Raw genomic sequence first — 26,448 nt, 5'->3', positions numbered from 1 at the left:
GAATTACTTTTTAACTATATTTTATTATTACTTTTATTTTAAATTTATTTTAAATGCCCTCAGGCTTGTGAGATCTTAGTTCCCTGACCAGTGAAAACGCCACATCCTAACCATTGGACCGCCAGGGAATTCTCTTTCCTAAATTATTTTTGGTTCCAAAGGCATTAAACATAGCAGAAAAGAAGTTACTACCGTAACTGCATAGACAGAAAAAGTCTTGCTGAAACTCAAAAATCTTTATAGTCAGGGCCACAGTCCTAAAGGAAAGCTCTTCAGTCCTGCCATTAAGGAAGAGAGCCATTTCCCTTGGTCCCTGCATTTATAGAGTCAATCCAATCAATTTGGAAAACCGCCTTCTATGGCAACCAAAAAGACAAATATAAATTATGCTGGAAAGAAGCTGCAGAGCTATTGTTCAGATGCAAGCGTGTGAAAACACACCAATGAAAAGCAGAAAATGACTACTTCTACTACCTGGAGAAGTTGAGTACAAAGCTGGCCATTTTCAATCAAATGGACTAAAAGGGATCACGTGTTAGCATCTGTCCAGTGATAATTATATTAAAAAAAGTTTATTTTCAATAAGATTGAAGACCAAAAGTCAGGTTAAAAATCTATTTTACCTAAAGGATACAGACTAAAACAGGGATTGGCAGACTAGACCAACTCTGCCCACAGTTGTTTAAATTCATTTATCTTTAACTTTTTCCCACTGGTTTGGGTAACATCCGCTTTAACTAGTAGTAAGTCATACTCAGCCATCGTTCTCCCCGCCCCCCCGCACAACTGTTTTTTTAAGACCTGTGAGCTAAGAATTTTTTTTTTAATCTTTTAAAAACAAGCAGAAACAGACAAACAAAAAACAAAGAATATGAAGACAGACCACATACGGTCCTTAAGGTCTAAAATATTTATATCTAACCCTTTACTGAAAATCCGTTATGACTATACAGTAGAAGTAAGAAACAGATTTAAGGGACTAGATCTGATAGACAAGACTGCCTGATAAACTATGGATGGAGGTTTGTGGCATTGTACAAGAGACAGGAATCAAGACCATCCCCAAGAAAAAGAGATGCAAAAAAGCAAAATGCCTGTCTGAGGAGGCCTTACAAATAGCTGTGAAAAGAAAGGAAGGGAAAAACAAAGGAGAAAAGGAAAGATATACCCATTTGAATGCAGAGTTCCAAAGAACAGCAAGGAGAGATAAGAAAGCCTTCCTCGGCGATCAAAGCAAAGAAATAGAGGAAAACAATAGAATGGGAAAGACTAGAGATGGCCTCAAGAAAATTAGAGATTCCAATGGAACATTTCATGCAAGATCAGATCAGATTAGATCAGTCGCTCAGTCACGTCTGATTCTTTGCGACCCCAAGAATCGCAGCAGGCCAGGCCTCCCTGTCCATCACCAACTCCCGGACTTCACTCAGACTCACATCCATCGAGTCAGTGATGCCATCCAGCCATCTCATCCTCTGTTGTCCCCTTCTCCTCCTGCCCCCAATCCCTCCCAGCATCAGAGTCTTTTCCAGTGAGTCAACTCTTCGCATGAGGTGGCCAAAGTACTGGAGTTTCAGCTTTAGCATCATTCCTTCCAAAGAAATCCCAGGGCTGATCTCCTTCAGAATGGACTGGTTGGATCTCCTTGCAGTCCAAGGGACTCTCAAGAGTCTTCTCCAACACCACAGTTCAAAAACATCAATTCTTCGGCACTCAGCCTTCTTCACAGTCCAACTCTCACATCCATACATGACCACAGGAAAAACCACAGCCTTGACTAGACGAACCTTTGTTGGCAAAGTAATGTCTCTGCTTTTGAATATGCTATCTAGGTTGGTCATAACTTTCCTTCCAAGGAGTAAGCGTCTTTTAATTTCATGGCTGCAGTCACCATCTGCAGTGATTTTGGAGCCCAGAAAAAGTCTGACCTGCATACAAATTTCTCAAGAGGCAGATCAGGCAGTCTGGTATTCCCATCTCTTTCATAATTTTCCAGTTTATTGTGATCCACACAGTCAAAGGCTAATGGGCTCAATAAAGGACAGAAATGGTAGGGACCTAACAGAAGCAGAAGATATTAAGAAGAGGTGGCAAGAATACACAGAAAAACTGTACAAAAAAGATCTTCACGACCCAGATAATCACGATGGTGTGATCACTGACCTAGAGCCAGACATCCTGGAATGTGAAGTCAAGTGGGCCTTAGAAAGCATCACTACAAACAAAGCTAGTGGAGGTGATGGAATTCCAGTTGAGCTCTTCCAAATCCTGAAAGATGATGCTGTGAAAGTGCTGCAATCAGTATGCCAGCAAATTTGGAAAACTCAGCAGTGGCCACAGGACTGGAAAAGGTCAGTTTTCATTCCAATCCCAAAGAAAGGCAATGCCAAACAATGCTCAAACTACCGCACAATTGCACTCACCTCACACGCTAGTAAAGTAATGCTTAAAATTCTCCAAGCCAGGCTTCAGCAATATGTGAACTGTGAACTTTCAGATGTTCAAGCTGGTTTTAGAAAAGGCCGAGGAACCAGAGACCAAATTGCCAACATCCGCTGGATCATTGAAAAAGCAAGAGAGTTCCAGAAAAACATGTTTCTGCTTTATTGACTATGCCAAAGCCTTTGACTGTGTGGATCACAATAAACTGTGGAAAATTATGAAAGATATAGGAATACCAGACCACCTGACCTGCCTGTTTGGACACCTGTATGCAGGTCAGGAAGCAACAGTTAGAACTGGACATGGAACAACAGACTGGTTCCAAATAGGAAAAGGAGTACGTCAAGGCTGTATATTGTCACCCTGCTTATTTAACTTCTATGCATCATGAGAAACACTGGGCTGGAGGAAGCACAAGCTGGAATCAAGATTGCCAGGAAAAATATCAGTAACCTCAGATGTGCAGATGACACCACCCTTATGGCAGAAAGTGAAGAAGAACTAAAGAGCCTCTTGATGAAAGTGAAAGAGGAGAGCGAAAAAGTTGGCTTAAAGCTCAACATTCAGAAAACTAAGATCATGGCATGTGGTCCCATCACTTCATGGCAGATAGATGGGGAAACAGTGGAAAAGTGGCTAACTTCATTTTTCTCGGCTCCAAAATCACTGCAGATGGTGACTGCAGCAATGAAATTAAAAGATGCTCACTCCTTGGAAGGAAAGTTAAGACCAACCTAGATAGCATATTCAAAAGCAGAGACATCACTTTGTCAACAAAGGTCTGTCTAGTCAAGGCTATGGTTTTTCCAGTGGTCATGTATGGATGTGAGTTGGACTATAAAGAAAGCTGAGCGCCGAAGAATTCATGCTTTTGAGGTGTGGTGTTGGAGAAGACTCTTGAAGAGTGCCTTGGACTGCAAGGAGATCCAATCAGTCCATTCTAAAGGAGATCAGTCCTGGGTGTTCACTGGAAGGACTGATGTTGAAGCTGCAACTCCAGTACTTTGGCCACCTGATGTGAAGAGCTGACTCACTGGAAAAGACCCTGATGCTGGGAAAGATTAAGGGCAGGAGGAGAAGGGGATGACAGAGAATGAGATGGCTGGATGGCATCATTGACTCGATGAACATGGGTTTGGGTGGACTCCAGGAGTTGGTGGTGGGACAGGCAGGCCTGGCGTGCTGTGGTTCATGGGGTTGCAAAGAGTCAGACACGACTGAGCCACTAAACTGAACTGGACTGACTTACTGAAAATGTTTGCTGACCCTGGACTAAGGGAAGAAATGCAAAAGCCAAACTAACTTCAATATTTTAAATACCGAATTAAAAAAATTCAAATAAAGGATAGAAAACATATAGTTAAACTTCCACGCCAGTATTCTTGCCTATGAAATCCCATAGACAAAGTCTAAGCCTGGTGGGTGACAGTCCATGGGGTTGCAAAGAGTCGGACACAACTTAGCAACTGAGCACAAACTTCTGTTAAACCTGGTGAACTGAATATACACAATTACATCTGATCCTCAACGATACCCCACTAAAAGGAATAAGGAAGCTAATTTAGAGAACACTGAAAAGGCTCAGGAATTGAAGATACCAGGTTCATTAAAAGTTGGAGTCTAGATAAAAATAGGGATTTGGGCTTAAAAACTATCTAAAGAGCACGTACCCTTACCTACCCAACCCCAAGCAGACAGATGGCTACCTTGCCCCTACTTTAGCAGAGGCAGTATATACCGAGAACACAAATCACATATACTCAGGTGGGAGGACATTAGCCTAAGACTAAGCTGCAGGACTGAAAAGAGAAATGAAATGAACGTTACCCTAGTAAATGGTAAACGACTTCCACCCATGCTCCCTTCTCCTGTCTACTGCCAAAATATTGGCAGCTAGATTCATACACGCCAGGCAGGGGAAAGGAATATTTTCATTAAAAAAACTGACCTAAAACACCGGCACATACTGGTTTGAAAGGTAATGATATTTACAGATCCTCAATGAAACTTCTGCCTCATCACCTACAATAAAAGCTGTACTCAAGGTTATAGTTGGCTCTCCAATGCCTTACCCTTTAAAGAATGAATGCCCAAGGATCACCCAACATTTGAGAAAGCTCCCAACATGGTTGGGGGCGAGGGGGAGTGTAAAAAGAAATTTTCCAAAAGGAAAAAAAAAAGTCTACAAGAAAAGGAATTCCAGAAGAAATTTCAACATCACAGAGAGGTGAAAGAAATTTTCAGGATGACAGTAAGTAGAGACTCAACAAAGGAGAAAGCCAAGACTGGATCAAAAATTCAAGACATCTAGGAGAGATGTTTTTTTTAAAAAAGAGTTTACCTGAGAACAAAGAAAACAAATGATAATTACTTCTAACCATACAAAAGACAAAGAGTTTGCATAAGAACCAAAATATAATCAAAGTGCGTGATCTGTCTCAGCTATAAATAACACAAATAGAAACAACTGAGTGATTTAATCACAAATGTGGTATCATAAAATTGGGAGTTTGGGAAGGAGGAAGAGAGAGGCACATATATATAAGTTGCTTTAAAAAAAAAAAAAGCAGCAGCAGGAAAGTGAAGACAAATACCAGGAGAAACAGTTAAAATAATGGAAAGTGGCTGCCTTGGGGGAGAGGGTCTTGGCGATGGGAAAAGAAACAGGGGGATGGATATTTTTCATTATAAATTTTATATTACAACTTGGCCTAATTGCCTTGGTTTCCACTTTGATAAAAAGGTAAAACGAATAAACACATTTGCTCCATTTCAGTAATTAGTTCATAAGAAACTACAACGTGTGGTAGGCATAATACTCCCCTCAAAAGACATCCACATCCCAATCCCCACAATCTATAGTATATTCCTGTGAATATATTAGGTTACATGAAAAGGGGGAATTAAAGTTGTAGCTGACCTTACCCCAGACTACCCATATGGGCACAAAGTAGTCACAGGAGTCCTTATAAATGGAAGAAGAGAAAGAACAGACAGATGGAGGTATGAAGGTGTTACGCTGCTAGCTCTGAAGATGGAAGAAGGGGGTCACATGTGAGAGCACGCAGGTGACTCCTGAAGGTGGAAAAAGCAAGGCAACAGACTCTCCCCTACAGTCTCCAGGAGGAACACAGCCCAGGTGACACTTTGATCCTAAGCCAGTGAGACCCATTCTGAACTACTAACCCTCCAGGACTGTAAAATAGTATGTGTTGTTTCAAGCCACTAAATTTGAGGTAACACATTTTCCCAAGTTAATAAAGATAGAAACGGCTTCTAGATCTGTTGTTGTTCAGCTGCTAAGTTGTTTCTGACTCCTTGTGACCCCATGGACTGCCGCATGCCAGGCTCCTCTGTCCTCCACTATCTACTGGAATTTGCTCACATTCATTTTAATTTCGTCAGTGATGCTATCTAACCATCTCATCCTCTGCCACCCTCCTCTCCTCCTGCCCAAAATCTTTTCCAGCATCAGGGTCTTTTCCAATGAGTCTGCTCTTCACATCAGGTGGCCAAAGTATTGGAGCTTCAGTTCTTCCAATGAATATTCAGGGTTGATTTCCTTTAGGATTGACTGGTTTGACAGCAATTCAAGGGACTCTCAAGAGTCTTCTACAGCACAATTAAAAAGTATCAATTCTTCGGCTCTCAGCCTTCTTTTACAGTCCTACTCTCACACCCACATGACTACTGGAGAAATCACAGCTTTAACTATATGGACCTTTGTCAGCAAAGTGATGTCTTGGCTTTTTAATACGCTGTCTAGGTTTCTCATAGTTTTTCTTACAAGGAGCAAACATCTTCTAATTTCATGGCTGCAGTCACCGTCCACAGTGGTTTCAGAGCCTAAGAAAATAAAATAAAAATGTGCTTTCACCTTCCCCCCTTCTATTTGTCATGAAGTGATGGGATCAGATGCCATGATCTCAGTTTTTTGAATGTTGAGTTTCAAGCCAGCTTTTTCACCCTCATCAAAAGAACCCCATGACAGTATGAAAAGGCTTCTAGATTACATTCCTATTAAATTTTAAGTATTTAACTTTACAGTTCTAATAAGACAGCATAAATAATTTTGGTAATAGTGTTATAATCACAGCGACCACGCCCAAAGCACTAAATGATTACCCTTCCACCTGAAATTAATTATACAAAAGGTTATTAGTCTCACACATCAATTGCTAGAGTAAGTTTACTGATAAATATTTTTATTTTCTCTCTGGAGGGAAAGATAGAGAAATATAACAAATTATTTCAACGTTCCTTCTAGTCTTTATCTTATGAAATGAAAGCTAATAAAATCTATGGGTTGGAAAGGATATTAAAGATAGATGGCTGAACTGCACAAAGTTCAAATCCTCTCTACATAACCACTTGGTCTACAATAATTTGTTACTGGACACATCATACAACTTATGTGAGGAAGGGAGAAATGAAAGTACAGAGTTTCTGTATTCTATGAATGTTATCAGCTTAGACAGTATAACTATAAAATATTTTATATATCCCTCACAGTAAGAGCAAAGAAAAAAATCTGAGGCAGATACATAAAAGATTATGATAAAGAAATCAAAAGCATAACCACCTAGTAATTGTTAACATATGCTTGAACACTTCCTGGTGATGGGAATTCATTGTCTCAAACAGTCTATTCCATGTTTGAATGGATAGCTGTAATTTTTAGCTCTTTATTCTGATTAGATTCTTCTCAATTTTATCCACACCGTCTATTTCTAGTCCTCGACATTAAATAAAACACATCTAACAGGTCAGACCTCAAAAACAAACAAATGCCACAAAATACTGCACATTATACTTGCCCTGAGTTCTCTATTCTTTAGGCAAAATATTTTCAGCTTATTCACTCATACTTAACTCCTAAAGACTTGTGTTTAAATCTCAGTTCTGTTATTTACTAAGTACAAAATACAGATAACCTTTCTGAGCCTCACTTTTGCTATCAAAAAATGGAGAAAATAACTTCTCTTTCTTGTGAGGGGTGGAAATAATGTGTTCCAAAGTCTTGACACAGTGCCTTGCATAGAGCAGACACTCACTAAGCAGCAGCTATTATAATGATGGCAGGGATTCAAATTCCCACAATATACAAGTTGCTTTCTTCTGAATTAGCTCCATTTTGTCTTTAACTCTGTGAACGATCCCTCAAACTGAAAGCAGGATCCAGCGATTGTCTGAACTGCGTGGATGAGAGCAGGACCATCTCTCTCTCCTCTCATTCCAGATACTGTACTTCCACCAAAGCAGCCGAAGCTCAAATCTGTTTTCTTTTGTGGCCCTATCACTGTTGCGTGGCAGAGAACACACATGGAATAAAATCCATCTTTTAGAAATATTAAAATTAAAACCACATTTTCCCCATGTTCAATTAAGGAAAAAAGTGATATATTTTTTATATATTTGATATATTCTTGTACTACTTATAATAAAGTATAATAAATGCAGTATTTCTGAGTTAATGAATATGCAACCCTGTAAACTGCCTAGCCTGCATGAAGTGCTTAATAAAAGTTGATCACACTCCATAATAAATTCTTGGTAATCTCTCCTCTTCAACATAGGCAGTCACAGGATACCAACTGCTAGGTACTCTGCTAAAAGTTTATAAATAATCTGAGTAAAGGAAGGCAGAATTTAAATAACTGAGTGACAGAACGAGGAAGCAGTACCCCAGGTAGTATTCACTCCAGAGCTCAACTTCTAAATACTTAAGCAGAGAAGCTCTCATTTTAGCTAACTGACAAAAGTAAACATCTTCTGGGGGTTGGTTACCACAGTGTACTCATTTGCAAAAATTCATCAAGCATCACTTATGATTTGTATACTTTTCCGCAGGGGTAGTAAACAAAGGGGAGGCCTCAGGTAAATATTAAAATCACAATAAAACATCCATAAATATAAACACATATATATATCCTTGAATACCCCGTATTCAAAGGAAAATTTTAGTTCAGTTCAAATCTAACATGAAATAGCAAATAAGAAGAGATGTTTAAAAGGCATTATATTCCTGGTGGTTATAATTTTCTTTCTTTGTCTCAGGTCTCTGCATCGTTCTATGCTATACACTTATACCTAAAGACAATAAAGAAGAGGAAAATAAACTCAAAATTTAACAGACATTCAGTAGTAACAATTAAACCTGAAATTATCTGAGGCTAGTCCACTTAAGTCCAGGAAGCACACACTAATTATATGTGTCACCGAAGAATAAATTACAGCTTTACAGTATTTTAAAACATTAATGGAGCCATTTATAAAAGTTCTTGGAAGTGCATATATTTAAAGACAGAAGAAAATGGAACCATTCAGTATGTCCATATAATTGCTTCTCTGTTATCAGCAATATAACACCATGTAATAGATAGCAATGTTAGTGGAAATGCATTAACAATTCCATAGAAAAACTGAGTCTAAAACTTTAGTTCCCTCCAAATTTGACTACAGCTTCCTTTTACATATCATACTCTCAAAAACTTATCACTCCACACACACATTACTGCCCCCCGCACACACACACCCCTAGATCTGTCTACTGAAATAATGACCAATCTAGTAGCAATGAGCGCCCACTGCCAGCATCCTGATTATGGCTCTTCAAATGCCACTTTCCACTAAAGGAACCAAGTCTCTTTGGAGAAATGGCTGATTGCAATGGAGGCAGGAAATGCATATGATGAATCTGGACTATTTCATTATACCAGAGGGCAAAGAAGCTATGAAGACTATTAGTCATGTCAAAGGAACTTAGGAGCCAATCTGAAGAGACCTACCACTTGCTAAAGATGGTACAATTTGAGCATCTATCATAAGAGCTCTCAAAATAGTACCTGATATTTAGCAAACATCTGCTCAATAACTGGCGGCAATTATTAGTCTAGAATTTTAAATGAATGCAACCACCTACCAGCTAATGGAGTGAGGTAATAAAGTTATTAGAGAAGGAAAACCTCAATTCTAAGAACTCTAAAAACCAAAACACAACTTCCCAGGTAACTATATCCAAGAAGTATAAAGGCTCCAGTAAAGGCAACCAATTTAAGTCTGTAACCCAAACAGGTAAGAAAATCAGCTTAATCTTGCTATTTACAATGCCATTCAAGTCCTTATATGGATATGATACCAACTTAGCTTCCCAGTTCTCTCCATCAAACTACCTAATCCCTACTTGCCATTTCCCAGACACACAGAACTTTCCCTTCTCTGGAAGGGCCTCTGCTCTCTGGATCCTCCACACTGTGCTGCAGTGCCACTGAGGCTTTAACTCCTTGGACTATAAGTTTCATAACAGCAAAAGGGAATATACTATTCATTTACAGTGGTAGCCTAATATAAAACTGTACCCATAATAAGGATTCAACAACTCAGCTTAGGTGATAAAATGCTAACTTACATTTGCCAATATTTTCATCTATTATTTCACTTTTACCATCAAAAACTAAGAGCATAGGCAGTTGACACAATGGGTTCAGTCACTGGCCTATGATCACTGTGATAGAGATAGAATAAGAAACAGGGTTCCTGATTCTTAATTCAAGTCATTTTCAATCAAAAAAGATGCCCATGCTTTCAAGATTCATATTTATCCCACAGCAAAAGATAAAATGTAATGTTATTTCTAATTCATGTGAGATACAAAACCACAAAATAGTGATTTATTAAAGTCCCCGCAAGACTGATAAAAATGTCAAGTATTATGCAGGAAAAAGGGTTTTTCACACATTAATTCAAAGGCAGCAACACTTCACTCACCCCACTTTCCATAACCCTTCTGACTGCTTTTAGATCCTTCCTCCCTCCCCTCAACCTAAATCAGTAACCTCATATACTAATAGCTTCTTCACTGCTAACTATGTAATGATCCATGCAAAAATGTACCTTTTAATTGCCAGACCGTTATTTCTCTTTTTAAGTACTTGGATACCACTTTGAGAGCTTTGGAACTTCCTGAACCACACTTATCAATATAGCTTTTTCCCTCTATGGTGACCTGTAACTAAGTTCCCAAATTACTGGTTCCCCTAAGAGTCTTAAATTTGACAAACATGTTAAAATAATGGGAGGTTTAGAGCACTAAATCGTGAATGTGAGATGTCAAATTTCATTTAATCCAGTCATATACATCTATGTACTTCCCTGGTGGCTCAGATGGTAAAGCGTCCATCTACAATGAGGGAGACCCGGGTTCAAGCACTGGGTTGGGAAGATCCCTGGAGAAGGAAATGGCAATCCACTCCAGTACTATTGCCTGGAAAATCCCATGGACAGAAACAAACTGAGTCTCAAAGAAAAAAGTTAATTGGCTAGGAGTAGGTTAATAGAATCGAGAGGGATTTCCCTGGCAGTCCAGTGGTTAGGACTTGGTACTTTCACTGCTGTGGCCCAGGTTCAATTCTTGGTTGGGGAACTGGGGTCACGCAGGCTGCCTAGTGTATTAAAAAAAAAAAAAGTCCTCTGGAGAAGGGCAAAGCTACCCACTCTAGTATTCTGGCCTGAAGAATTCCATGGACTGTATAGTCCATGGGGTCGCAAAGAGTCCGACATGACTGAACGACTTAAAAAAAAATTAAAAAAAGAGTCCAAACTTGACTCCCAAGCAATGCTAAATTTATTGCACATTAACAGTGTTTTAATTTTTCAAAGAAGACACTACTACTATCTTCAAATAATACAGACTCAGAAGATAAAATTATTCATTTATTTGTTAGTCATGTGGCAAAAGTTAGGACCAGAAGTTCATTCTTCTCTATTCTTACACATTGTTCTGCTAAAATACACTTTAATCTTATCATACACTGGAAACATAAGTTCCAAGAATAAAAATTTAAAGTAAAATATAGTCATATAAATTTTACAAAAACCACCAGGTTTTTACGTAAGCGGTAGTATATCATCACCTCAGGAAACTCTAAATTCAAGCCAGTGATTTAAGGGTCAAGTGTTCCAAAACTCATTGCTGCTGCTGCTGCTAAGTCACTTCAGTCGTGTCAGACTCTGTGCGACCCCATGGACCACAGCGCACCAGGCTCCTCCGTCCATGCGATTTCCCAGACAAGAGTACTGGAGTGGGGTGCCATTGCTGCCTCCGCCGAAACACATTAGCCATTACCAGTTCCCCAAACTAGCAGAGGGCTGAACTAATAGTGCAACGACCATGAATATTTCAAGGGTAAACTTTTTAATAGAAAATGCAGTGAGTATAGATACCAGAGGGGAACTAGGGGGTGGGATGAATTAGGAGATTGGGACTGACATATACACACTACTATGTATCTATATATAAAATAACTAATGAGAACCTACTGGAGAGCACAGGGAACTCTACTCAATGCTCTGTGGTGACATTTCTCTGACATTTCCCACATTTCTTTCTCTGTGGGAAGAAAATCCTAAAAACAGGGGGTATATACATATGAACAGCTGATTCACTCTGCTGTGCAGGAGAAACTAATACAACATTGTGAAACAATCTTTTACCCTAATAAAAAATTTTTTTTAAATGCAATGAATGGAGAATGACTAAATTTTCTGTAAAATTTATACAAGAAAGGCTATCATCAGTCTGCACAATTATTTTCAGAGAAAACAAGTAACTTTTGAATGTATCACTAGTTTCAACGACTCAACTTCAGCTAGTAAAATATGTACTCCAAAAGGTACTCCCTCTGGGGAAAGGTCATAAATATGCTGTTTTGGAATGTATATAGAACCTAGCAACCACTTTTAAAGTTTCATTTGCCGATGTTTCTCCCTGTTCGTCTGCCCCACGAGATCTAAATATCTCATCAGTCTTTCCTACTGACAAGGTCATGTGACTCACCATTTGACTAAGTGAATCACCCAATTAAAAAAAAACAAAACAAATCCAAGACCACAATTTTGGTCTAAGACAAGATTTACTACAACTAATTGTGAGAAATACAGAGGCTACTTTTAGGCCTTTATGTGAGAATCCACTCTTGGACACTGGAAAAATTTTAACCATCTAGAAGTCGCTAGAACACAGCAGCTATCCCTTCTCTAATTTAGAGTTTGACAAGCTAGAAAGGATTAGCTTAATACTTCTTTCTCTCTGCCATATCAATACTGCCAGGTGATTAAGCCCTATTCGAGTTTTGGATCCCCAGAATGAATGGAAAGCGTTAAGAATAGAACCCATGAAAAAATTTCTTCCACTATAGGAGGGCAAAAATCGGTGGTTCTTACGTGCCAATCACAAGAAACAAGAAAAAGAATGCGACTGTTACAAAACAAAAAAATCCCAGATTGGGAACCTCTGGGAAAGAGAACTCATTCTTCCATCCAGGATCCTGGAAAACCGAGAAACTAAATCTAGGTAACCTCCGGGAGGCAGGACCGGGAAAGCTAAACCAAGGTTCCAGGCCCCTAGGGGTGTGACCCAGTGACCAAGCGGATAGTGACAAACTTCGAGTACCCCCAAGGACAGAGCCCAGCTCCAGTCGCCGCGGTCCCGCACGGGTAGGTCAGGGCTACTCGGGTCCAGTCTCCCCAAGGCCCGGAAGAGGCGGCGGGGGTGGGGCCTGTCAGGCTCACCTTTGAAGAAGCGCAGCGCCAGGCCGTATAGCTCCTCCAGACCGAAGCCCCACCGCTGCTCCAGCCGCCGCGCCTCCTCCGCCGCGCCCCCAGCCACCGCCTCCCCAGGCTCTGGCTGCTCCCCTGCGGCGCCCGGGCCCCTGCCGGACCCTGGAGGCGAGGGCGGCGGCAGCGGCGGCGGCAGCAGCGGGGCGCCCTCCGCGCCAGGTCGTTCCTCCGGGTCCGGGCTTAGCGTGAGGCCGTCGACGGAGACCTCGAGTCGCTCTGCGCTTAGCACCGCCGCCATCTCCGCCTGCTGCGCCTCCTCGGCGGGGACAGGCGGCGGCCACGTATCGACTTCCTGCTGACCTATGACCTCCGCTCACCAACACCGGAACTTCCGCCGCTGAGTAGGCGCTAGAGTTCCCGGAGAGGGGCTGCGGCTTGGTGCCCCGCCCCCACCCCGGGGGTCGTCTGTGGGCTGCGCCCCTTCACCACCCACCCCGCCCACCACCCCGGCAGCTTTCGAACGCCCCACCCAACCCTCACCCGGTTCCCTTCCGGCCTTCGTTCCTCCCGGAGGGTTGGTGCTACGCCCAGCGGCCCTGGCCCTGCCGTTCTTTCCCGCAGCTCGCGGTGTCCGGCAGGGGCGGGGTCGGAGGGGACCCGCGTGCAGTCTGTGCGGAGAGGGTGACTCCTGGCGGGCGCCCTACCCTTCGGGTCAGACCCTCCCCACTTGTAGACCCTCCCCACTTGTAGAGAGTTGTGTGGTTGGAGTAATTGTTGGTAACTCTTAAGGAGATGCCGAGAAAATGCCTTTTTTTTTTTTTTTCCCTGTGAAAGAAACTGAGGCTGCAGAGAAATCCCGCGGTTTCTGAGACTCGTAGAAGAGCACATCCTGGTTTTGCGGGAACTGAAGCTCATACAATTTGTGGGGTCCCTATTTAGTTAAAAAGCAAAAAGTTAGAAGCAGAGAGTTAGGGAAGTGAATATATAGAATGAGAAAGAATTCACAAATGACATTTGAAAGGCTAGCAAAACTCACAAACGTCACACAGATAAACCATAAAATATTTGGTAACTGCCTGACGCACTTGTACAGGGTGTCAAAAAATCCAGAAACGTAATTTTTTTTTAAGATTAATAATGCTCTTGACAACTATGTATATTTATTTATCTGTGTCTCTAGACTTTTGGGGCACCATTTACAATCATTTCCCCCCCTGTTTTTGTATACTTTTGATCACTTTGCTATAACAGTTATTTTTTAATGTTTAAAGAAAATAGAAAAATCAGTATTGTCTTTTTAACATGGTGATCACAATTGGTTTTTTATTACTGTTTATAAGTTTTAGCTTCGCAACTTACTACTTTTTGAGGATTATTGTCAAATTTGGGAAAACATGTATGAAGCTTCTCTCATATATGAGTTATAATATTTCAGGATGTTTGGCTGTTTCAATGGCAATTTATCGCTTAGTTTTTCTTGGATCTCTAGTACTCTTCAGGGAAAGATTTATCTATGTTAAGGCAGGGTCTCATTAATCAAGATGAATAAAACATGTGACTTCACGTACAGACTTACTGTAGCACAACTGCAGTGGATCAGGGCCATATGTCTGCCTATTGTCTGTGGAAAACTTTAGTCAAAGACTAAGTTTAACCTGAGAAGTGAGAAATGCTGAAACGAAAACAGTATAAGGAGACTAAATAATAATGTAGTCATCAAGCACACTGGAGGACCTTTAGTTCTTTCTCAAGGGCTATAGATAATATTCTGAGCCATATCCTGTGAGCTGTCTTATAGATACTAAAAAACCAGGAGGAGAAGCTAACCATGTGATGACCAGACTGTACCTAGGGCTTGAGCTGCCACAATTCCGAGAACTGACCCCAAAGAAATGGAAACAAGTGCACCCCAGCCCTGAAGATTAACTGTACCTAAAACAACCAAGATGATGCTAGTCAGACCACTGATGACCAATTTGAAGATGACTGTGCTCTTTCTGCATGTAGCCCCCCGCCCCACCCTACTCTGTCTATAATGCTCTCACCCCCTGCTTGTCAGGGGTGGAGTCAGTCTTTGGACAGATGTCTGCCACCCTCCTGCCACCCGCCCAGTCGCCAGCATCTGAAATAAAGCAAACTTTCCTTTCTACCAACCTGGCCTGTTTACTGGCTTTTGAGTGGCAAGCAGCTGGACTCCCCACGCATACCTTTCGGTAAAACAACTGCAAGTTTGTTTTCTACAGATACAAGAATTCCAATATATTCCATTTTTATGCTTCACACAAAAACAAAAATAAGTACGGTGCACTTACAATTGAATATAAGACATTACTTAGATTCCTGATGAATGAGAACCTTCATTTTAGGTTAGGCATTGAGAAAATTGATCCCTCCACTTAAGAGTTGTTTACTTTTGAGAGTGGGGAGGATTTTTTAATGGGCTCGTTTCTCCTTTTCTTTCAAACCTTGTTTCTCTGTCGCCCGTGTATTTCCTGTGCCCGGCGTCACAGAGCTCTCGCCTCTAGCCCTGTACCTCTGTGACATGGTGCTGGCTGAGTTGGCATAATGGGCAGTAGGTGAATTCCAGAAAGCCAGTCCTACACCCACAATGAATAATAATTAAACAGTAGACGGAAATGACTGCAAACCGTCAATGCATGCCACTAAACCCAAATGAAATATATCCCTAAGTCAATTATTGTTTCCTTAGCCAGGTCTCAAAAAAGCCAGTAGCTATTCCTGTGCCATTTACTGCAGAAGAGAAATGATGGAAGTTTGAATACAATGTGACGATGGTCTTAAATAATTTAGAAACTTTTACAGAAACATTGGACCTAGTGAATATATTGCCAGGGTCTCTCCGAGGGCTTTGGAAGTGACCCGAGCAAGTGAGGCATCCTGAAGCTTAAGCTTCATTAATCTATGGTAAACCCACGTTTCAAAATGAATTCTGCTATTCCAAGCCCAGTGAGTTTTTCCACTTAGCTGGGATCTTCAGATTTAGCTTTAATTATTTAAAAAATATGCATGTTAGAATACAAGGCGCTGCCTCCAAGAAGTCATATATACATTACCTTTTTGTAGTCTATCTTTAGTATTCAGTAACTTTTGAGGGTGATAATGAGATGGTTAAATATAACTCTACTTCCTAGAATTACAGATTCTGTTTCCCAAGTTTACTATAATAAGCATTTCTTTTGTGATCAGAAAATAATTTTTTCCAAAGCACTGTAAATATTAAAGCCTATAGAACACACCTAGAAAGGTGGACAGATAAAATATGATACACTAGTAATTATTGACTTTTAAAAATTGGTTTGGACTTTAACATATTGAAAATTCTTGAAAATCTGCTCATCCTCTAGAGCAAACAGGTAAACCTCTTTCTAATGTAACCATCAAAGAATGCCCAGTAGGGAGTTGCTCTTAGTGGCTAAAACAGAGTAGGGAATATAATTTTCCGTTAACAACTCATGGTGGGAAATGAGTTCTAGACATTCACTATAAGAGGTCAAATTTAACGTGTATGAGAATCACTCACGGGTCGTGTTAAACTGCAGATTCTGACTTAGGAGGGAGGCCCAAGAGTCTGCATTTCTCATAAGCTTTCTGGGCTGATGCTGCTGTCTACAGACTGCATTTCAAGTGTTTAGGAAACTTTTTCTCATCGCTTTATTGAGGTATAATTAACATCAAATAAACTGCAAATATTCCAAGTTCACAATTTGATGAGTTTCAACATACAAATACCTGTCAGACCCATTACCACAATGAAGATGACAAACATGTGCATCACCCTTTCTTTAGTGCCTCCCTCCCCCAAAACATCTCAGTCAATAGTTGTTCGAATGTGCTTCTCACAGTAGAATCTGATTTCTATAAACAGTTCAGGGAAACTACCTCTATTTCCACACTCCTGTCTTTTATATGTGAGGAGACACAGAGTCAGCAAAAAGGTATATTTTCTGAAACCTTTCGAATATCTTCCCTAAGTCTGTTTCTATACAAAAGAGTGCTTTTTAACCAAACAACTTTGTTGTGTGGATTTCAGTTAAGCACCATCACATTCAGCTGAAGTGTTACCATTTGAAATCTACCAAAAATTTCAAATGCTTTTGAAATGTCTTCCCTAAAATCAACTTTTCCCTTTGTTCTCTCCACATATTTTCATCTTCTCTGTAGACTAATTAGATCACCAGACAGAGACTAGGTTGAATTGTATGTTTCCTGCTTCATCTGGTGAATTCATTATTGGTCCTTGGTAAAATTTTCCAGTTAGTCTTATTTAGTAATGATAATTATAGACTTCCCTGGTGGCCCTATGGATAAGAATCCACCTGCCAATCCAGGGGACATGGGTTCGATCCCTGGTCTGGGAAGATTCCACAGCAAATAAGCCTGTGTACCACAACTTCTGAGCCTGTGCTCTAGCAACTAAGAGCTGCCACTACTGAAGGCCGCATGCCTCAGAGCTGCACGCTTGCAACTACTGAGCCCAAGTGCTGCACCTACTGAAGCCCATCTGCCTAGAGCCTGGGCTCTGTAACAAGAGAAGCCACTGCAATGAGAATCCGGTCTCCCATAGGTCAGAGACAGGCTTGCACACTATAGTGAAGAATAGCCCCTGCTCGCCACAACTAGAGAAAGCCCACAAGCAGCAACAAAGACCCAGTGCAAAAAAATAAAAATAATAACAAATTGTTAATGATCAATACTATTCCTTTGTGCTGCTGCTTAGTCGCTCAGTTGTGTCCAGCTCTTTGCAACCTCATGGACTATAGCCCACCAGACTCCACTGTCCATGGGATTCTCCAGGCAAGAATACTGGAGTGGGTTGCTATTTTCTTTTCCAAGGGATCTTCCAAGGATCGAACCTGCGTCTCCCAAATTGCAGGCAGATTCTTTACCACCTGAGCCACCAGTGATAATTATTTTGTACTCCTTGATTGGAAGCACCTGGAGACCAACGGCTATGGAACATAGCCCCTAACACAGGACAGGAAACATGGTAGTCACTCCAGATGTTTTACTGAGTGAATGAATGAAGGTATAATTACATCTATTACATGCAGTAAAGCTCAGCCTACATTTAAGGAGTGCCCCATATGCTATTGTAGGAAATACACAGATGAGAGGTTCTGGTGTCTGTAACAAAAGGATCGCGGTCCAGTAGTTAAGAACATGAAAGAAGCACTTATATTATGATCAGTACCAGTACTGGAATGAACTCAGCAATCCGGTGACTTTTTATAAAATGGGGATGATAATAGTATCCACCTCTTAGGCTGTTGGGAAGACTGTATGCATGAATATGTGTAAAGCACTTAGAAAAGGACCTGTCAGGCATATAGTGAGCATGAAGTAAATTTGGCCACTATTATGTACAATGTTTTATTAAAACGTAGAAGAGAGGAGTTCCCTGGTGTTCCACTGGTTAGGACTCTGTGTTTTCACTACCATGGTCACAGGTTCAGTCCCTGATGGGGGAACTAAGATCCTACAGGCCATGCAGACAAAAAATGTCCAAGAAATATTGCACACCGGAGGCCCATCAAATGAAGCCTGCCCACTAGTGTCTTCTACCTGGCTCGCAAGAGTTGGTCCCTGCAGTGCTTTAAATCTGAATCAGTTGCTAGCATTTTAAAACTTGGAATTTTTTTAGACAGAATTTTTACTTTATTTATTTTTTGGCCTCGGTACACGGCTTATGGGATCTTAGTTCCCCAACCAGGGATCAAACCTGGGCCCACGACAGTGAAGGAGCTGAGTCCTAACCATTGGCCTGTCAGAGAGTTCCCCCTAAAAATCTGGAATTTTAAGTTAAAAATTCAGATATCTGAGTTACCTTAAAACATTAAGAAAGTTGGTGGCACTGGCCTGGCACTGGTGCTAGACAACCATGAGCTAGAACTTTGTAGAGGCTGCCTTCTTAAGAAGGGACACAAGCTCTCAAGTTTGCAACAACCGCCCCCCCCCCCCAACCAGCCCACTGGGACAGACACCGTTCTTGGTGTTTAGTGTGGGCCTGTAGCTTGGGCTACTGCTCATTTTATATTGACGCAGTTTATATTGCTACTTGCCTGGCTGTTGTAGGCATTTGTGTTTGGAACTTCCTAATGCAGAAGGAAGAGAATGGTATATTGCCAGGAGGGTTTAGAGATGGCCTCAGAGAGGAGATAAGTATGATCACTGTGCATGCTTACATTAGAGGAAAGTAGGAACGACATTCCAGGCAGAGGGGATACCATTTGCTAACTTCCTGAGGGTTAAGAGAGCTGGCAGGTTTGGTTAGCCTTAGAGAAGTGGAGAAAAGCCTGAAGAGATAGGAGGGGTCAGATGTGCAGAGCCTAGAAGGGTAGGCCAGAGGCAGTCTTGAAGCTGGTGGGGAGTCACTGAAGGATTTTATGCAAGGGAGTTTCACAAATAACTTAGGCAGTGGTGGAAGGAGAACCTGGAGAGGAGGCAGGCGGTAGGGAGCTCAGAAAGAAGCTGCTGTTAGCCCAGGTGAAAACCAGGCGATCCTGAAGAGGAGCAGCTTAAGGAGATGACAAGGAAGAGACAGATTCCAGAGATGTACAACAGAGCCAGCCAGAGTCAGTAAGGGCAAGGGACTGAATCCTTTTTTATTTAGGTGGTGTGAACTTAGGGCCATTTTCTGGACCTCTGTCTCTTTATCTATAAAAAGTAGAAATTGTTTCTGCCCTGGCCTTTCAAAATCCATCAAGATGTGAAAAGGCCTAAATTATACTGTGAAAGTGCTTTAGAAACTGTAAAATTCCTGAACAGATAAGATATGATTAGCATGGCTGCTGTTACCATTCCTCCCAGGCCTCCACATCCAAAACACTTTAGGGCCACTTTCCATTATGAAATGATGTATATTTCTTCAGGTTCAAAAGTAAAAGTGAGTCTAATAAAAGAAGTCAAAGACAGGGATGACTGGTGTACAAATCTTTGAATTGTGGAAGTGTGTATATATTTATGTGCCAGACACCTAATATTCATGAACAGCTGCAAAGATATTCAGTGGACATCAGATTAATACAAGAGTATTTTTTGCTCCATTGTGTTAAAAAAAAAATCAAAAACATAGATATTTGTATCTAAAAATATAACTCTTCCATAATCCCATTGTTGAGATCTAACCAGTATTAGCAATGTGGGGTACATTATTTCATTGTCTTGCAAATAATAATATTCATATAATAATGGTGATGATTATAAAGTAATATTCTCCACTTACAGTAAGAAGAGGTGAAACGTTCAGGAAGAGAGATGCCCTGATTGCAAGGGATCTATTCAAAAAATGCGAGACTAATGTGTAAGCTTTAGGGCCCCTCAGCCCCACCTGCTGGCGGGAGGAGGTAGCGCTGCTTGAGCGGGGCTCACTGGTGTTCTGGGATTGCCAGACTTGCCTCCTCAGCCGCGGCCCTGTAACCATCTCCTGGGTTGGGGGAGAGAGATGCGGGCAGCCATGCGGAGCAGCTGGGCTTCCCTTGTAGCTCAGACGGCAAAGAATCTGCCTGCAATGCAGGAGATGCGGGTCAATTCCTGTGTCAGGAAGATCCCCTGGAGAAGGGAATGGCCACCCACTCCAGTATTCTTGCCTAGAGAATTCCATGGACAGACCAGAGTCAGACCTGACTGAGCAACTCACACACAGGGGAGCAGCTGCTGGGGCTCCGCCTGGGAGCTGCAGAGCCAGGATGAAGCCTGGGGCCCTGGGCAGGTTTGCCTAGATGATGACACTTCAAAATGATGAATGTAAAACCTAAAATTTGATCAGCCATGCTAGAGGAAAAGACTAAATTATCTTTCTATGCTCTCAGTAAAAAATTAAATTATGAAACTGTTATCAAATGGAGGAAAAGGAGTATGCAGGCAAAAAAATGAAGGATGTGTCAGGGAATCAAATAACAGTATTAGTAGTAATAATAGTAATAGCTGTTGGTAATAATAGTAATAGCTGTTGTTGACCATTGTTGTAGCTGTGTCCTTTGAATTTTGTCATTGCTAGTCAGCTTTTTTATTCGTGATTCACTGTGATTTCATTTCTCAGTTTGATTAAGCATTCATTTTTGTACCTAACCATTTATCTTTTTTCTCTAAGAGTTCCCTGTCCCCCCAAAGTTGAATAAGTTTCAGGCCAGGATGTGCCTGCCCTTGCTTGGTTGCGCTGGAGGGCTGCTCTCCAAAGAGCATAGAACTGAAGCTGGAGACACAACTTCCCGGATGGTTTGGTCACTTGTCCTGTATCTTGGATCCAACCTGCGCTTCCTTCCAGCTTCACAACACACTCGGTGCAGCGAAAACTTACTTTACCTGCACGTGGGCTTCAGCTCCCTGGTGGCCAAGCCTAAGACTGACCTGAGATTTCCTGAGGGACACCGGCTGTGACTCGGGACTGCTGTCTTCCCTTTCCTTTCACAGTGCCTGGGAGCCTTAGCTTGCTCTCCAGAGAAGTGGGAATCCATCAGAAAATTGGCGAGTGCAAACAAACAGGGAGAATGGAAACTCGGTCCTCACGTGCTGATAGGATAACTGGGGCAGGAGGATATGGTTGCTGAGTGCGGTTTGGGAAGACTTCCTGGAGAAGGGATGATTTTGAGCCTTGATTGAAATCAACAAGCAACAAGAGCAAGAAGTACAGCTAAATAGATATGGGAGAGGTCTGGGAAAAAGATATGTCAAGGAAGAAGTGACGGTTCTCCTTACGTATTCCAGTGACTCGGATGTGGAGGAGGGGTACTTCTCCCACATAGAGGGACCGGTCCTTTTTCTCATTTGTGCTCACAGGCCTGGCCCAGTCCCTGGCAGCAAGAAACATCCAATCCATGTTTGCTGAATGACTGAAAGAACATACCACAATAAAAAACATTATAAATAAATTTTTTTTAAAAAAGAAAGGGCATACTTACAGATTTCATGGCAATGCAAGGAAGTTACAGGAGACCAATTTCAGCTCAATAGGAGGAAGGACTTTCTAAAAATTAGAACTGACAGCTGAAGAACACCAATAATAGCTACTGAACATGTTGTATGTGCTGTGAACTAGGCTAAACTTTTGATGTACATTTCCCATTGAAGCCTTACAGTAGCTATTTGAAATAGGCATCACTGTCCTCATTTTAAAATGAAGAGACGAAGTTGCAGAGGTTAAGTCACATGCATAGGGTCACAAACCCTTGTTCACAGCAAGTGGAGGAGCCTTGATTTGCACCAAAGCTGTCTGACACCAAAGCCACAGCTGACCCCACCCTGGAGGTTTGCCAGTTCCTCCGGCCCTGTCTGCCAGTATCTCCTGCATCTTGCTGGCCCATGGGCTCTTGCATTTCATATGCAGAATATGCACAGCCTTTTCCCTGAAGAGGCTCTGTCTGGTGAGATCTACCAACAGGTACAGGAAAAGGTGCTCAACATCACTAATTATCAGGGTTTTGCAAATCAAAACCATGACAAGATACCACCTCACACCTGTAAGAATGACTATCATCAAAAAGTCAAGAAATAACAAATGTTGGGGATTCCCTGGTGGTCTAGTGGTTAGGATTCAGCACTTCACTATCCTGGCCTGGGTTCAGTCTCTGGTCAGGGAACTGAGATCCTGCCACCCGTGCCTCATAGCCAAAATAAAAATAAATAAAAAGGAACACATGTTGGTGAGGATGTGGAGAAAAGAAAAACCTTGTGCACTGTTGGTGGACATGTACATTGGTGCAAACACCAAAGAAAACAGCATGGAGGGTCCTCAAAAACTTAAAAATAGAACTGCCATATGATCCAGCAATTCTACTGCTAGGTATGTGTTTAAAGAAAATGAAAACACTAATTCAGAAAGATGTATGCACCCCAATGCTCCTAGCAGCATTAGTTACAATAGCCAAGATATGGAAGCAATTTAAGTGTCCCTCACCAGATGAATGGATAAAGAAGATACACACACGCGCGTGCACACACACACACACGAATACTATTCAAACATAAAGAATAAAACAATTTGCAACAAAACGGATGGATCTAGAGGATATTAGGCTTAGTGAAATGCCATACAGAGAAAGACAAATACTGTATGTTGTCACTTACATGTGGAATCTAAAAAATAAAACAGATGAGTGAAAATAACAAAACAGACTCACAGATATGGAGAATAAGCTAGTGGTTTATTACCGGTAGAGAGGGGAGAGGAAAGCAAGGAAGGGCAAGATAGGGGTAGGGTGTTAAGAGATACAAACTACTGTGTATGAAATAGATAAGCTACAAGGATATACTGTACAGCATAGGGAATATAGTGATTTTAAATAAAGTCTGCTGCTGCTGCTGCTAAGTCTCTTCAGTCATGTCCGACTCTGTGCGACCCCATAGATGGCAGCCCACCAGGCTCCTCTGTCCATGGGATTCTCCAGGCAAGAACACTGGAGTGGGTTGCCATTTCCTCCTCCAATGCATGAAAGTGAAAAGTCAAAGTGAAGTCGCTCAGTCGTGTGCGACTCTGTGCGACCCCATCGACTGCAGCCTACCAGGCTCCTCCGTCCATGGGATTTTCCAGGCAAGAGTACTGGAGTGGGGTGCCATTGCCTTCTCCGTTAGTAGAGTTCTAGTAACTATTAAAAAAAATTTTCCAATGTGGAAAGCTCTCAAAAATATATTACTGTGTTAAGAGCCACGTTTATAGCATGGTTCTTTTAGGTTAGAATATTTATGTGGCTAAAGAAATTGATGTATATGGAATATATGAGGGAGGTTTTTAACCTTTCATTTTCTACCTTTCTGTACTGTTTGAATGTTCTAATCTTATACGGGCTTTACTTTAAAATACCCCTGAGGATTATCTGGGAAGGAAGATAATGGCTTATTTTTAAAACCTATCTGTTGTGTATTCTTGTGTTAAAATACATGGCTCTTCTACTCTTACAGATAATCTATTCTTGTATATGAAAAATTAACATTTTTACACACATATATGTTTGAGTGAATCACTTTGCTGTACAAAGAAACTAACACAACATTGTAAGTCAACTATACTTCAATAAAATAAATTTCATAAAAGTTAACATTTATTCAAAGACTATTTTAGGAATTTTTGAGGTGATAGCCGTCATTGCTGGCACGACTACCACCCCTCCTCGTGCCTGGCACATAGTAGATGCTGAGTAAACTATTCATTGGATGAATACTTTTGATGAATAGGTTGGAGGCATATCTTTCTGACTTTTGTTTACCTTCAGAGAACACTTCCTGGGTTAAATTCCTGCACTTATGGAGCTCAACCCCTCAAGCTCTCCCATAGTCTCTGAAGAGCAGGTTATCTTTTTTATTTTATTCATTTTTTTTGTGCATTTCTCTCAGTGAATGGGATCTTAGTTTCCCAACCAGGAATCGAACCCATGCTCTCTGCATTGGAAGTGTGGAGTCTTAACCACTGGGCCACTGGGGAAGTCCCAGAGAAAGTTATCTTAAATGTAACCTTTGCAGCCCTGGTGTTCTACCCAAAAGTACATTTTCACACCTTCATTTAGGAACTATTTATTGGTCACTTATATGCACAAGGCAGAGGAAGGGGCTGGCGTTAGCTTCCCCCAATTACTTTGAGAATTTATTATTTGATCAATAAATATCTACTGAGGATCTATCATGTATTCCAGGTGCAGGGGCAAAACAGACGTGGTTTCTGCACTGAAGGACCTGGAGGTCAAAGGCCATGAATCTCAACTCTATCAGACCCCACGCCTCTTCTTAAAACAAATGATTTTTAGTATCCCTCTTCCTATCTGAAGAAAATCAGATGATGAAATGGCGTATCTATAAAGTCATTTTTTATGTCCTAAATTTAATATAAAGGAGAAATGCAGGGAAAGCGATTAATAATAAAAGTGTTGCTGTTTAAGCATGACTTCTAGAACAATAATGAAGTGGTCAGATACTTGCGTGCATACATAGTACCACCTTGAAAACAAGGCGCTATAACAATCTGCTATAAATACAGATGGGTGACGTTGTTGCTGTTGGCAATAAGCTTTTTGAAATTATGAACGACTCTTGAAAAGAAATTATGCATAGATACTACCCTGGAAATTTTGGTGCAAAAATTCACTGTGTTTCTTTGTGAAAGTCAGGGTCTGTGCTTGGATAAATGCCGACTGGCTTTTTGTCTCCGTGACCACCCAGTGGGATGTGGGAGTTGGGTGACCTGACCTGAGAGTTGAAGGACATGGAGTGTCCCCGCCCTGCCCACGAGTCGCCGGGTTCATTGTCTGCTTGGGTGACAAAAGCAGAAATGCTCGAGGGAGACACTGAAAGCCCCCGGTCCAGAGGCTGCCACGGGAGGGTGCAGAGAACCAGCCCAGTCACACTGCATATCTTCAAGCTGCAGGAAGTCCCCACACCCAGGAAAAATGTGGTGTGCAAGCCCCAGCGCTAGGACTGGGGGGTAGGCTCCAGGTGCCAGACAGCAGGGTTCTGGCTGAGGCAGATGTAAAGGTGATAATCAAATAAAACCCCCATCACAAAGGGCTTTAAAATAAGTACCAAGAGTATGCCAGCTACGTATACGTACGCCCTCCCCCATGGCACAGGGTTGTGTGCCAGCCTATATCTATTTATTTTAAAAAGCAAACTTTTTTAAGTTGCCTGAGAAGCAGAGTGATGATGGCAACTCTTGAGAGCCCTAGAGAACAGTTCAGTGGTCAAAAAACAGACAGTGGGATCAGGCAATATTTTCTTACTATTTTTATTTCTTATGAAGTTTACATATTAATACTTAATTATAATTTATAAACTTTAATATATGGTGCATTGTTTAAAAGATAAATACATCATGTGCATTTGTGCATATTTAGTCACTTCAGTCGTGGCCAACTCTTTGTGACCTCATGGGCTGCAGCCCACCAGGCTCCTCTGTCCATGGGATTTCCCAGGCAAGAATACTGGAGTGGGTTGCCATACCTTCCTACAGGGGATCTTCACGACCCAGGGATCAAACCTGCATCTCCTGTGTCTCCTGCATTGCAAGCAGATTCTTTACCACTGAGCCACCAGGGAAGCCCAAATACATCATATTGCTATAATACAATCATTAAAATAATTATATAAATACCAATAGTAATTAATTCTTAGAGAAATATTCTTTATTTCTCTTGACTTCTTTCTAATATATTTACTTTTAAATTCATCACAAAATAACACAGATTTGTGATAAAATATATTCACACAGCACTGCAGGATATGAAGTGAAAAGTTAAATTCCCTTCTCCTACCCCTAAACTCCCCAGTCCCACCTTCTAGAGGTCAGAGTTTCTCCAGTATCCTTCCCTGAAATTTTTTTCTATGCATATGCAAATATATTCATGTATATACAGTCTAGAACCTCTTTAGAAACATACACATGTGTTTAAAGTAGCATCAGGCTTCCCTGGTGGCTTAAACGGTAAAGAGTCCTCCTGCAATTCGGGA

At 41.4% G+C, this 26,448-nt stretch overlaps 1 protein-coding gene across 1 annotated transcript in view; it reads right to left on the bottom strand.

The window, feature by feature from the left end:
- The window catches only part of ACBD3 (acyl-CoA binding domain containing 3), a 38,033-nt gene extending 24,712 nt beyond the window's left edge, over window positions 1-13,321 (bottom strand). The window contains exon 1 of the mRNA XM_086345097.1: window positions 13,012-13,321. Coding sequence (XP_086201223.1) covers window positions 13,012-13,297 — 286 coding nt within the window. The 5' untranslated portion in view covers window positions 13,298-13,321. The remainder of the gene's footprint in view (window positions 1-13,011) is intronic.
- Window positions 13,322-26,448: the final 13,127 nt, after the last annotated feature.

This window comes from Bos grunniens, chromosome 16, assembly GCF_055505025.1.
Source record: "Bos grunniens cultivar Pamir isolate PY7600 chromosome 16, Bosgru_T2T1.0, whole genome shotgun sequence".
Taxonomy (NCBI): Eukaryota; Metazoa; Chordata; class Mammalia; order Artiodactyla; family Bovidae; genus Bos; species Bos grunniens.
The sequence above is the reverse complement of the archived record's forward strand: the minus strand, read 5'-3'. Positions and strand labels throughout refer to the sequence as shown.